Source organism: Anticarsia gemmatalis, chromosome 22, assembly GCF_050436995.1.
Source record: "Anticarsia gemmatalis isolate Benzon Research Colony breed Stoneville strain chromosome 22, ilAntGemm2 primary, whole genome shotgun sequence".
NCBI classification, from domain to species: Eukaryota; Metazoa; Arthropoda; class Insecta; order Lepidoptera; family Erebidae; genus Anticarsia; species Anticarsia gemmatalis.
Window position 1 is genome coordinate 5632835 of NC_134766.1, and position 14187 is coordinate 5647021.

General features: G+C 36.1%; 1 protein-coding gene across 1 annotated transcript in view; it reads left to right on the forward strand.

Moving 5' to 3' along the window:
• Sox15 (Sox box 15 transcription factor) overlaps window positions 1–13924 on the forward strand; it is a 125454-nt gene extending 111530 nt beyond the window's left edge. Inside the window, exon 4 of the mRNA XM_076129233.1 lies at window positions 11697–13924. Within this exon, the coding sequence (XP_075985348.1) occupies window positions 11697–12940 (1244 nt within the window). The 3' untranslated portion in view covers window positions 12941–13924. The remainder of the gene's footprint in view (window positions 1–11696) is intronic.
• The last annotated feature ends 263 nt before the right edge of the window (window positions 13925–14187 follow it).

The window sequence follows — 14187 nt, forward strand, 5'->3', positions numbered from 1 at the left end:
TATAGTATTTTTTTTCATTGCGTTTTTCAAAGTGCGCCATACAAATAAACAAATTCACGAAATCCTCGCCCTCTTTTAACAAATATCATCATCTTTATTTATGACTTTAATAAGTATTAATCGAAGCTAACCAACCTCCTCGATTACAGGAGAGATTACTCTAATTCTACCATTATTACTCATTATCCCCTCATAATATTGATTCTCTTGACAACTTTGTAGTATACATTTAGAACAAGGTCCTCTCAATCACCGCCGTTTAATAACTGGCTGGATAATTTCAAATTAACTGCAAATCAAGTTATTTTGTCATTATAAGCCTAATAAATATTTCAAGGAGATTCTTGGCTAATTGTTATGTGGTTCCCAGAATCGGGCTTGCCTAGGTCTCAAATTGCAGAAACAAGGTAATTTACGTGACAGAAGATTGACAAAATACTACTTTAAGGTACGTATGAGATGGCAAAAGCAAGCTAATTTTCCTGACAATAAAAATACAAAATACTATTTTAGAGACGAAAGGTTTTACATATGGGTGTTTAACATCGTCTCGAAAATGCTGTAAAATATATAATGCTGAAATATTTAGTATGCAAGTACATAGTTTATATCATATAGAACATCTTCTTTACCTCGGAAAATCGTTCCATGCGGAAAAAGTCGCTGGCAGAAATTGCCTTAAAATTATAACCCTGCACCTGCATTAAATTAACGAAAGTTTTGGTCATCCAAAAGCCATACTGACTTAACTAATTAATTATTACTACTAGTACGTTAACTCTCAAGGTGTTTAATCAAAAATACGCCTTAAATCAGTGAAAACTATAATTTAAATACACATAATGTCAGCTCTACAATACCAATGTTTGATCGCCTATGTTACATGATATTTCAATGTCACCTTACGTACTAATATGGAAACGTGTGCGACGACACTAAACAATGGCCGCAGCCGAAACTACGGAGGTTTACTACGAAACAAGCGACTCTACATAATATTGACTATCAGTTACGCAGAAATTAACTTACAATACAAACATGCTTGTAGCTACTTGTACTGAATATGTAGAGTTCGTTTGATCTTTCCATTTTTCTACTATATTTTAGACTGTATTAGTGATTCATGCATTATTTGGTTAATTAATGCTGTCTGTCTATAAAAATAACAATTTCTTATTTTTTTGCTCATTATCTCACGTTAAATGGAGTGCCTCAACATGTCTTTAAAAAAATGCTGTAAAGGGGACAAATTTTCCTTAAGGATCAGTCAAAATTACATAATTATTCTGATATAATAACTATAAACTATCTTTTAATATGACAGTCAGTTTTCCATTCTAATAACAAGCGTTTTGGCAAATAATCACATAAAAATCGTAGAAAAACTAAACTAGATAATTTAGCGACATTTTATTGGACAGCAGAACTTAATGATCCAAAAAAAACATGACAGCCGTTGTCAATGTTTTCAATAACGATCGTTTCGCACCATTGCTCCCAAACTGAACGGAAACTAACCCAATAGAACGTCAGTCTAACAATCACTTCATTTTATGCCTTTTCTTGTAATCGAAAAAAACAACTGTGTCTCGGCACGCGCGGGATCGTAGCGTACGCGCACCGCATCTTAACACGACAGAGGGAGACAACACTATAGCGTTTCAACAAGTGCGAGCGAGACAGCTATATGATTAATGAGCACGACCCGTAACCGAGAAATGCAGTCAAATTAGGAGAAATAAATATCGAGTTGATGTTTAAAAATAAAGGTATTAATGTGAAGATGAGTTTAAGTGGTAATGACGGGTCCTTGTTAGTGTACTGTTGTCATGTGAGAGACTGTTATTAATAGTCTTGTCTTTATTTTTGTAGTACCAATTTTCTTTGTTTCGTAATTTTTGCTAAATATCCTTTCTATTCTTAAAATATGTATCATCTTTAATAAATAGGATAGGGATTTTCTCAATATTGAGCACTAGTGAGAGACTAGAGAATATTAGAAATAGTGCATGTTTTTCATAAACGTACCTTTCCCTAATGAAATCTTTTTATATGACGTATTATTTTGATGAATGAACTCAGATAGTTAGAACACAGATAGTACATAACCTGGATTACTACATAGGATTTAAGGACTTTTTATCCCGGAAAACGTTTTCACGCGGATGAGCTCACGACAAGTTCGTATATAAATATAATAAAATACATTTAACTTATTACTGTCCCACAGCTGGGCAAGGGTCTCCTCCCGTAATGGGGTAGAAGTTAGGCCTTAAGTCCACCACGCTGGCCAAGTGCGAGTTGAGAGAAGAATTAGTATTCTTTTAAAAATCATGAAACTCATCTTGCACTTAACAACAACGTATATAACACATTCTTCTTCTTCTTAGCGTGTCGATGGCAAACAAATTATAATATTAATTTAAAATAGTGTATAACACTTTCTGTCTTGCTATACACTGCCAGCCCAGTATTCAGCTACGTGTATAGCGTTTTCTGTACAGCTCATAAGGTCCTGGTATGAGCAAGAGTCAGGGCACTCCGGGCATGACAACACATTATATAAAGCATAATATCAGCAGTTATATCATTTAGTATTCTTTGCTCTAAACAGGAAATAATAAATACCTTATATTTCTTATGCATATCGTTACGGTAGTGATAGAGATCGCCGCTAATTTGCACGTTACAATTAAATTAACTCATCATCTGTTATTCTTATTAACGTTTACATGTTTATAACGTGCTTATATTAAGGACTATATTAGACGAGATACTATCCTGACACGTATTAAAACATTTTGACAAGATCTATGGATGTGAAAGACGCAGGGGAAATTTGTATGGATCTTACCTAGTGGCGGTCTTTGTTCTATGCCTATCTCTTATCGAAAGTGTTTTTATTAAAACAGAATAATTAAACTTTAGCATCTCAATATTATTTATTTTCTATTAGTTTGGCCCGGAGTTTGGTAATGTGCTCGGTATATGGCAATAGGCTCGCCCTCTATTATGGGACATCTACATGGGACTAACATTGTGTATGGCAAAACGTGGGTGTATGAAACACCTCTACCTAAATCTTCGGGTACTTATAGCAGCCGTGACGTTATGTCCAGAAAAAAATAACATAGAAGCAAGGAAGCCTTAAATACTTAAATGATCATATTTAAAGTAACAAAAAGGTTTTATAGGAAAACTTATGAGTAATAAATATTCCTTCAACTTAGGGCAGTAATAAACATAACAAAGTATCCAGAACCCTTACTTACTGTACAATTAACATCCTCCTGCTAAATCTTAACCGCTAGTTAAAGAACATTTACTTGAAACATAAGTATTGAAGAAACTTTTTCCAATATACAGGAGAAGAGTTTTTTTTTATATACAATTCCCGCACTAAGAGTTGCGCTTGTGTCGCAGGGACTTTCACAAACATACAAACAACGGATACAAAGTACAACCAGACCCGAATCTATTGAGTATCGCACAAATACATAATTTCTCTGTGTGGGAATCAAACCCGACGCAATGGCAGCGGTGCGGGCGTGATGATCTAAAACACTGCACCACGGAGGACTACTATTTTTGACATTACAATCTTTGGTATAGTTATATAAATGAGTACTTCCATTCATATACAGAAAAACCCGCGACTCCGCCCGTTTGTTACGCTTTGACAGTAAAACTACTGGACCGATTTGGTAGAATTTTAGTTCGCTATTTATGACTGTACTGTACATAGACATGTTCTCGGACGAACTTTCTGGAAGAAGCCAATAACTTACAACCGACTTCGAAAAAGGAGGTTCTTGTACAACATTCTTGAAGAATGTTTGTACATTTTGCAAGTTTTTGCGTGTATTTTCATTGCTTTTCCATGCTGTCGTAACATAAAATGGTTTATAAAGCGGGAGGCGTCGACGCACTGAGACGTAGCTGCCAGTATAGGCCTGGTAGACTTGGCACGGGCTTGGGGCACAATGCTACGCCACAGGCACACGTTTATTGCGAGATACTAAAGTTTATTACGTACTGAACATATGCATCGGTGTTTGGTGTGAACCGAGGGATAAACTGAAGCGTGGAACATCGTAGTAAGAAGCTAGGTTAAGCTACCATTTTGCAGACACTATTTGGGTTGTTGTAGAAATATTGATTGGTATATTTTCCCCTGAGATCTTTGTCTTATGCAATTTTTCCGGTCACTCTGTTTTATTTATCTTCGTAGCTTTACAGCATCGGGCATGCAAGCAAGTGTTGATTAGCGTCACTAAAGTATCTTTAGGTAAAATTAACTTCCAAATTAACTCTGCATTTATTTTCTCTTTGCTATAACTTTATAGTCAACAAAGCAAAACCATCAACACGTCATATTATTGCTATATCTTAAGCACTGGTACATAAAAACAGCCCCGCTACATCTCTTAACTTGTACCAAACACACCGTTTCGTTTCCGCCAACATAGCTGAGCCGAATAAGCGTCGGTTTATGCATTTCGGCAGCTTTGCCGTTTTATTTCGCGGCGTTTCGTGGAACTTGAGAAAAAATGTCCGCACGGACGCGGCGAAGGCAGCCTTTTAGCTTCTGTTCAATGATAACGTACGAAATAGCTGTCGTGAACAGAAATATGGACGTTTTTGAAGTTCTAAACTCAAGAATGTTTGTAGTGTTCGTTATTGTCTGTTGTTAAGCTTTTTGTGATGGATTTTGATGGTAGGTAAGGACTAGAAGTGTTGCAATGTTGTTGATGTTCCGTAATTTGAAAAATAATTTAGTGGATTGTTATGGTTATGATTAACGCTCCTTAATAAGGAACATAAGTCACGCATTTAAACATATTCATATGTAAAGTGTAACACCTTTTTCAGACCTACTTACAACCAGATTCAATCGTAATTGTATTCCCAAACATAAAAGTAATCATGCCGTCTCTTCACAATATACTCGTATTCCTTGTTCGACGTCCATGATTTAAATTCAGCCAATAATTTCAACATGACCCCGCATCGCGATCCGAAATAAAAGCCTACATACGCACAGGCAATAAAACGAACAGCCACTGTCCACGGTAAGACTTTAAAAAAAAAACGACAAAATTGACCACGCACTCGGAATCGAAATGCAAAAAAAAATATTTTGATAGAACGGGACGGAAATATACAAGTTGTACTTAAAAGAAAGGGATGGAAGATATAAATTTAGAATGCATCGCATGCTCTTGGACATCCGTCGGCGCAAAAAATCGATGCTGCCATCTATCGGTAGTTTGTGACACTACAACGGGTTCAATGTTTGATTGAGGGCAAAGTTTTAGGTCGCGGATTATTTGACAGGCCGCGTTTGAATATAAATTGAGTACAAAAATAGTAATTTATATTTCTGTAGACGTGACAGGAACTCACGTGCCGGCCGTTTATTATAAAAGGTGCTTTTTCACTGATTAACGGGTTTGGTAGGCATTTTATAGCCATTCTGAAATTACTATCAATAACTTTTTTAAAACTTTAGCATCGATGTATATTCTTTTGAAGATTATAGTCTTTGATTTCGACATTGCAGTTGAGTTTGTAGTCCCATCTACAAGACAAATAGAAAACGAAAATTTATTGTCTACTCCTAGAACATTTGTCATTTCAACCAAAATGTATTCACTAGAACTGCATTTCAATAATCTTTCTGATATTGGATAATATACACGAGGAGGTTTTGTGTCATGTATAAACAAATAATTTATAGTTAGAACAAAAACATCTAATACATAAAAAACAGCAACTTGTCATAATTAATTTCGATCTCCTCAAAATTCCTCGCACAACATGATCGGAATATAAAATAAATCATTAATTAAATGTATCATTAGTCTAATAATGATAATGATGATTTAATGAATGAGGCTGCGCAGGAGAGGACGGGACCACCGCGTCACAACACGGATGATCGATTGACACGCCTCAGTGTTATCATAATTTATACATTTTATTTTTTCAACATGGCAACACAGCTTCTGGGTGTTGGGTAATTTACCGTTAAATTCTTTGGTTTCGTAATTATTGGGCCGGGGTTGGCTTGCGTTGATTTTAGATATTTTTTCCTTCAAAATGGGTCTTTATTTTATATAGAGATTATCCTACTTTATGACAATTTCATTTTTTTCTATTGTACCTATAACTAAAGAGGCACCTATGCTGGAAACGGGTTTTCTCCCATTAAAAGAGATGGATAGAACCTTAAATCCTCCACTAAATACAGACTAAGTGGGGGGGTTATTTATAAAAAATCATGGTGAATATATGTTTTAACCATAATTTTATAATTAAACCTTATAATGATGTGTGAAAATCAGTAAATTAAGGAAGTAAATTAAAATCATTTGCACATTAAAACTAAGCCCACCTGCCAAGTAGTATTACCTAACGTTATAATTGTCGGGAAATGATTATTGTTACGATATACATCATTAAAATAAATCCACTTCACAGTTTTATATAATTTTGTTACGTAACACACTAACATTCATTTTAATAACCAGCTTTCACTGCACAAACGGAAGCTTAAAACCTTCTAAAATACTTGCTCTATAGCTACTATTACTATTTTAATGTACAAACTATTAATTAAATGTCAAATTGAAAAAGTGAGAGAAGCGTCTTTGATTTTTACTTAACATCCTGATCCTAGCCTTTCTTCCAACTATGTTGAAATCGGCCTTCAGTCTTGCCGTATGTAGCTGAATACCAGTATTTTACATGGAGCGTTTGCCTATCGGACCTCCACAGCCTAGTAACCTAGGTTATAAAATTAATCATTTGCAAACTTAAAGCAAGGAAAAATCATAACGACCGTCACCTATATAAGTATCAAATAATTCAAAAAAAATATTTTATACATTTTTGATACCTTTATCTACTGGTTAGTCTATCTATAACCGCCACTTATTCTACCTGTGTGGTTCAAAATAAATTGCAATCCCAAAAACGCTTTTGAACAGAGAGATATAAGTCAAAAATACAAAAAATGTCGCATTTCTATGTGACAGATAGGTGTCATTCAAGGTAATCACTGGAACCTTCCCTCACCGTTGGGGTTAATGACCCCTCATTTGTAAGCTTCAACTGATAGTCCTGGGTGGTTTCTACGAAGGTACGAATGGCATCAAGATTTCAAAGTTTCGTATTAGTTTACTTTATGTTGATTGATATGGATTTTGATAAAATTCTTATAATGAATGACAATTTTGCCCAAAAAATATTTTGGATAGAAATTTAATGGTACGGCTATTAAACTTTTGTTATACTAACCTTTGTAGGTTTTTTTAGGGACATGGTTACCCAACAATTATGCCGCCTGATAATTCTTTAAACAGTTTTACAAAAATTATTTTAAAGAAATGCAGAATGCAACTGGTTTGACTCAGTCGCTAACTATCTGAAAAGAACGCGTGCGTAGGATTTAGGCAGTTACTGTTTAGGGTTAGACGTACTAATTCACCAAAATTACAACCAATTCACAAGCACTGAAACAACTGCCTCTGCGGCGCTGTTAGTAATGTATACGACTGCCTAACACTGGTCGGTCAGTGCTTTTTATCTGTATTTTTGAATAGGCTTCCTATTAAATGGGACACACCTTAAAGTACCCGGTAACTGGCAATAGGCCTTACCTGCCTACACCTTAGAGTAAAACAAGCGTGATATTATGTATGTAGAAATGGACACTTACATAGAGAAACATGTGTGTCAAACTACTCTTAATACTAATATGAATGAAAAACATGTGTAAAAATATCACTGAGGTCATATTAAGCGAGTAGCATCACCTATCTTCCTCGTCTATCCATTACTGACAAACATTCCAGCTCTCAGCTTACGTGCTATCGATAAAAGTCAATTGACACGGGCGCTTCCGTTCAGCCACGCGCCTTTATCGACGCCACTCAATTACAACACTAGCGATAACGCCCGGCTTCGGTTACACGACACCGGTGGTCCTATGAACTAATTGTTTTTGTATGGGATTTATGTTCTTAATGTGAGAGAGTAATATGGCGGATATATTTTTAAGGTGTCAGTTTGGTAAAAATATTATTATTAACTAGCTGATCCGCGCAACTTCGCTTGCGTGACATAAAAGAGAATGGGTCAAAATTTTTCCCGTTTTTGTAACATTTTTTTTGCTACTCTGCTCCTATTGGTCTTAGCGTGATGATATATAGCCTATAGCCTTCCTCGATAAATGGACTATCTAACACTGAAATAATTTTTCAAATCGGTCCAGTAGTTCCTGAGATTAGCGCGTTCAAACAAACAAACAAACAAACTCTTCAGCTTTATAATATTAGTATAGATAAGTAAGTTATTAGGTAGATTGGGTCATAAATTTTTCGTTCCTCAAGTTGAGTATGACTGTAGTAATTATCTTTAATTAATATATTAATAAAAATAATAAATTTAACCTATTAATGACCCAGTGCTGGGCAAGGCTCTCCTCCCGTAATTAGGGAGGGGTTAGACCTTGAGTCCACCACGCTGGCCAATACGGGTTGGGGACAATGTACCTATATATGCCCAAAGAATTGAAATTGTAACCTTGGTCAAAGTCCTTCATAAATTATAATTTCACAAATCAATAACCTCATCGAAACTATTGTTCCAATTTTTATTATTTTATAAAAAATAAGTAAATAAATAATAAATTAAATAGTCATACCGCTTGTTACGTTACATCGACATCAATACGAATACATAAGGTGAAACAAACATGAAGTCATTGACCCCAAGCAAAATGTTCGTTCAAAGATTTATTGACTGTTTCAAATGTGAAATGTTTTTCCAATAACCAAGGAAAAACCATAAATCTAGGCAGTTTCTACGTGAGAATGTAATCGTTTTTGAGTTTGTTTATTACTATTTTATTGAGAAAAAATGAAGTTATAAATCTTATGCCCGTTGAATGAACGTGAAAACCTTTTCTATTATAAAAACAACATTTAACTAAACTTCTAAGAAACTATCTAAAGAATGTTATAACAATGACTGACAATGTTTTCTGATTGTCATATTGGGTCCTAAAATTGAAATTTCTATTTTAACACTAAAAATACGTGGCACAGTGGTTAAGGTCGCCACGCCGCTACCATTGCGTCGGGACGTCGTGGGTTCGATTCTCATACGGAACAATTATTTGTGCGATCTACAAATAATTATTTCGGGTCTGGTTATACTTTGTGTCCGTTGCTTGTATGTTCGTAAAAGTCCCCGCTGCACAAGAGGCATACTGAAAAAAGGCTACCTTTTTAAGTTTTATACAATAACAAAACTAAAGCAAAACAATAAATATACAATCCCCAGTTTTCTTTAAGAGGTCAAAACACTGTTACAAGTCTAACTCTAAACTAAAGTACTACATAAATATCTAGATGTTGAAGCCTCCTTCAGAATTTGTCCAAGTATTTACCCAGGTGTCGAACCGGCGAACCTCCCGGTCATTACCGAAGCAAGTAACATTTCTAAAAGCTTTATTAGGCGTTGCAACCCATTGAAATATTTCACGAAGAGTAGTGAGGTGACATTTAAGAATCCGGTAGTCGATTCCTTATCGGTATTTAGACAAATCGATAGTTCCAACAATACATGTGAATGATTGTTCCAAAAGATCTGATTCCATTGCGTAGGATGGCAGGTGTGTTAAAAATGTTCGTCTCAAATAATAGGTAGCTAAACACGTTTTAACATTAGTAGTTGTATAGGTATTGTTTTGATTAATTGAACGTCTTTCGACGGAAATATATCTTCTTTTATTAATGAGATTAGATTTGTTATTGCTAATTTTAACCTTTGTTTATACGAATAAGTTCAAACAAGTTTATTAATACCTGGAGAGATTAATATCGTCATATTTAACGGAGTTTATGAATGTTAAAAAAGAATAATGAACTCTATAATTTAAATAGTCATTGAACTAAAAAATATGCACGCAAATTATTCACAAGGGCGCCAAAAGGCGAGTCAAGTACACTACATTTCAATACGAATACAACAATATTCCCGGTCTTTAACACACAAAAACTACGCAAAGAAATAAATAAAACGCCACACCCATTTTAGTGACAAGTGCTCTTAATCTCCGAGATAGTTTCATCATTAATTATCGATATAAAAACATCGATAAGTTGCTCGACTAATGGAGTAAGACGCCGCACTACAGGAAGCCTTTTGCCGTCATTTGTCAAAATGACATTTGACATCAGTCAAGCAGGCAGATGAGACTGGAGAGGGGCTGTCAAATTGTTGAACTATACATACAAGTGTAGTGATTATTGGAATTGTATTCTAGATTTTTTTTGGTACTCCATTGAAATGTATTACACAAAATTGGTGTCCGTGAGTGAGACACTTATTGTTAGATTTTAATTCTAGCTTTTTGTTAAATGCGATAATCGAATTAAGATGAATTCAGTCCCTATCTAGACCCTAAAGTAATTCCATCAACAACAAAACATGCGAGATTTTGGTTGATTTTATTCAGAAAGCAAGCAAAGCAATTGTTTTTCGAATAAAGTTATTGGATGATGGAAATTGGTCCCTAATTTTATACATAAATTGTTTTCTTTATTTTGATTTAAAGTCCAAAGATTTGGGTCAAACAATCCTTATTGTAATCACAACAATAGTCAATTGAATAATACAATTAATATAGGTTATTGAATAAGTATCATATCGCCACTTAATTGCGGGTCAACAACAGCTATAGGTCATTTATATAAAATAAAAACAAACTAATAGCGAAGTGTAGAATATCAAACGTCTTTAAAAATGTTTAACTTAGCTATATTCAAAATCATCTATCAATTTATAATCAAATATATTTTCTCCGTAATTCCATTAAATAAATAAAAAGTCACACACAAATTCTCGATTGATAAATGTGTATTTTTTATATCGACACGGCGCATCACTAAGAGTGAAGTTGTTTGTTTTGCCGGTAGCAAGCAGTGTCGCTTTGATAAATATCCTTAAAGATTGTTCGGACTCCTCGATAATTTCACTCCGAACCTCACACTTTAAACCACACACGAGAATAAACTCTATAACGAACAAAATAGAGTATGAAATCTTTTGATTGTATCCCAGCTCTTGGTCAAAGATATATGAAGTTATTTATGATACCCTCATAGTACGTGTTTTATAGTTAGTTGATAAAACACTATCGTGATTATTTAGCTTGACTCTGTGACTGGCTGAATCTATTTTGTTTATTTAACATGCCACTAATATTATTCTTGGATGTTATCTACATATTTGTAAAGTAATACTCATAAACATCGAGTATAATGTTACAGCTGTCTTACTTTGATTCATATCTTGGAAATAGCAAATATTTTAACTGATATTAGGCATGCGTCGGAACAAAATATGTATTTTATACGACACATTCCAAGCTCATGTGCCATAAAATATTCGCAAAAAAATCTCAAGAGCTTGTACATGACCGCTCAATAGAAAAACTGTGACAAGTTTTCACGCTAAACTCATAAACCTCGACGACTTACACGACGGATAAAAAGTATCGTAAATAATATCGTAATATCACCACGACAACTCTTGGCACGTCAATTTTCTCCGCTCGGTAAAAACGTGTACAACATTGTATGCAGTCAGACACAATCGGCTCATTTTCATTTTTTTATTTCCAGGTAAAAAGTGGCGCTCGCTCACACCGCAAGACAGGCGGCCGTTCGTCGAGGAAGCGGAGCGTCTGCGCGTGATTCACATGACCGAGCACCCGAACTACAAGTACCGGCCGCGGCGACGGAAGCAGAACAAGACGCGGCCCAACCAGCCCAGCACGCCGGCCAGCGCGCCGCCCGCCGCCTCCGCCGCGCTCGGCTCGCCCTACGCCGCCGGCACCGACTCGCCCGACCAGCGCTTCTCGCACAACCCCGGCGCCGGCTTCTCGCCCTACAGGACCTCGCCTCTCGCCTCCGACTTCCAGACCAACCAGCAATTCAACGGACACGTGCAGACTCCTGAATCTTCCCCCGCGAGATCTCCTGAACCTCAAGGCAGGAGGAGCGCGCCCGCCGAGGCGCCTCTCCCCACACCTGACGCATCGCCAGTTGAAAATGAAAAGGAAAACTTCCAATATGAAGAGAGGAGGCGTGCGATTAACGCATCCTCGATGTCTGATTCCTACTCTCCCTACAAAACTTATAGAACGCCGGGTTCCTTCTCGCCAGCACCCGTAGCCGCCATGGGTATGGCTAACGGCATGTACGTGATGTGCACTCAGAGGACGTTGACCGAACAGCCACCACTCGTCACTGGGACGTTCTTCCCACCGGTCGCTACTTCGCAGGATCAGCAAGCTTTAGGCACGTCTACGCCTAGAGTTTCATCAGCTCCCAGCGGTCCCATGCCGGCAGAATACAGCATTCAATATCATCCATACGAACAATACGAACAGATGTATAAAACTGAGGACTCGTACGTGTCCCACTATCCTGAACAACCAAAAACTGAGTACGACACCGGCGGCACTTACTTCTCTGAGGAGCCACCGTCCAATCAGCAGCAGGAAGGAGAACAGAACTTTATGAACCCTCGTCCAGAGATCAGGACGGGTTCGCCTGAGTCGGACGTGGACGCTAGGGAGTTTGACAAATACTTGGACTATGGAACTGAAGGCCAGATGGAGCAGCATCAGCAGCAGTACAGATACGAGCAGCAGCAGGGCTACGCTCGGCCTCCGTATTGCGGGGAGCAGCCTCCGGGGCCCGAGTACTGCTCGGAGAGGATGTACCCGTCGCCGTACGCGTCGGTGATCGCCGGGGCTCCTCCGGCGGCGTATCCTCCCAGCACTCCGGGCTCCGACGTGAGACCCGAGGACGAGTTCAGCGTGATACTGGCGGGAGTGCGACAGACTTGTTACAGCAATTGACTAGATAGGACTGATATGGGATAGTAAATGGACTCTTCCTAAAATGTAGCCCAAAGAGTTGATTTTCTTTCAAATGTAAAATGTCTTTGACTTGTACTATGTGGATATAGAGTGATATTATAAGAAAATTCTACTTAAAGCATTGTATAGAAATATAGCATTTTGCATTTTTGAAAATTGTTTACCGTGCCGTTGAAGCAATGTATAATATTGTGGTTCAGTTTGTTTATATTGTGTAGTTCGCCGACATGGCGGACTTTTATAATTTGTGTAAAACTTTTCAATTATTTATTGCATAAACTGTGAATAAAAAGGAAAGTAATGTATTTTAAGTGAATTTATACGATTTGTAGGGAAATATAATAATTTTAATTAAATAAAACCAATCTCCTTGTCTGATGTTCGAAAATTACCTGTGCCTTGTAGGATATTAATAAATTATACGAAGTTAAATGTAGCGGCAGCAATTTGTGACTGTTCATGTTGAAATTGTTAAAAATGTAAAAAAATATATAAAAAAATGCTGTTTATGTTTAATCCGAATTGGTGCTATGTGAAGAGGTCCTAAAATATTTTTGTACGTCCAAATCCGTATACCATAGAGGTAGCGAATAATACGATTCCTATGTAAAAGATTATTTATTTGTAACTATTTTTGTATATTTCGTAGATAACACTAAAACGAGCGTTGAATTAAATGAAATGTAGTTCTTCCAATAAGTCTGTAGATATATATTAAGTCGTATTTTTATATTGTTTAGTTAATACAATTTATACAACTACTGTTTCTGTATAAAATGTAAGAATATTTTAATAAAGAAATATCTCATAGATTATAATTATACTAAAACTATAACTAGTTAAATTGTTTCTAGTTTACGGCTGCAATTCTTTAGTTGTTTAGAAATGAAACACTCGCACTGCGACACTAAGTTCTTCCTAATTGTAAGAAAATTTATAAGGAACAATAAAATTTTATTCATATTCAGTTTTGTCATTTATTTTAAACCTTCCATTACTAATAAAGTCTTCACAAGATGATCTTTTATAAATACCAATTACGAGAATAAAAATCGTATCTCGAAAATCTGGAATAAAAGTAATTTCTTCAAAAGATTTATATTAAATGTCAAAATATACATCTTCGAAGTCCAACACGAAAAAGCAGTCAATCACTTTACATTTGAATTAAAATCGTATTTATTTTACATGCGGCCGATAGTGATCTGCACAAATTAATGACACAT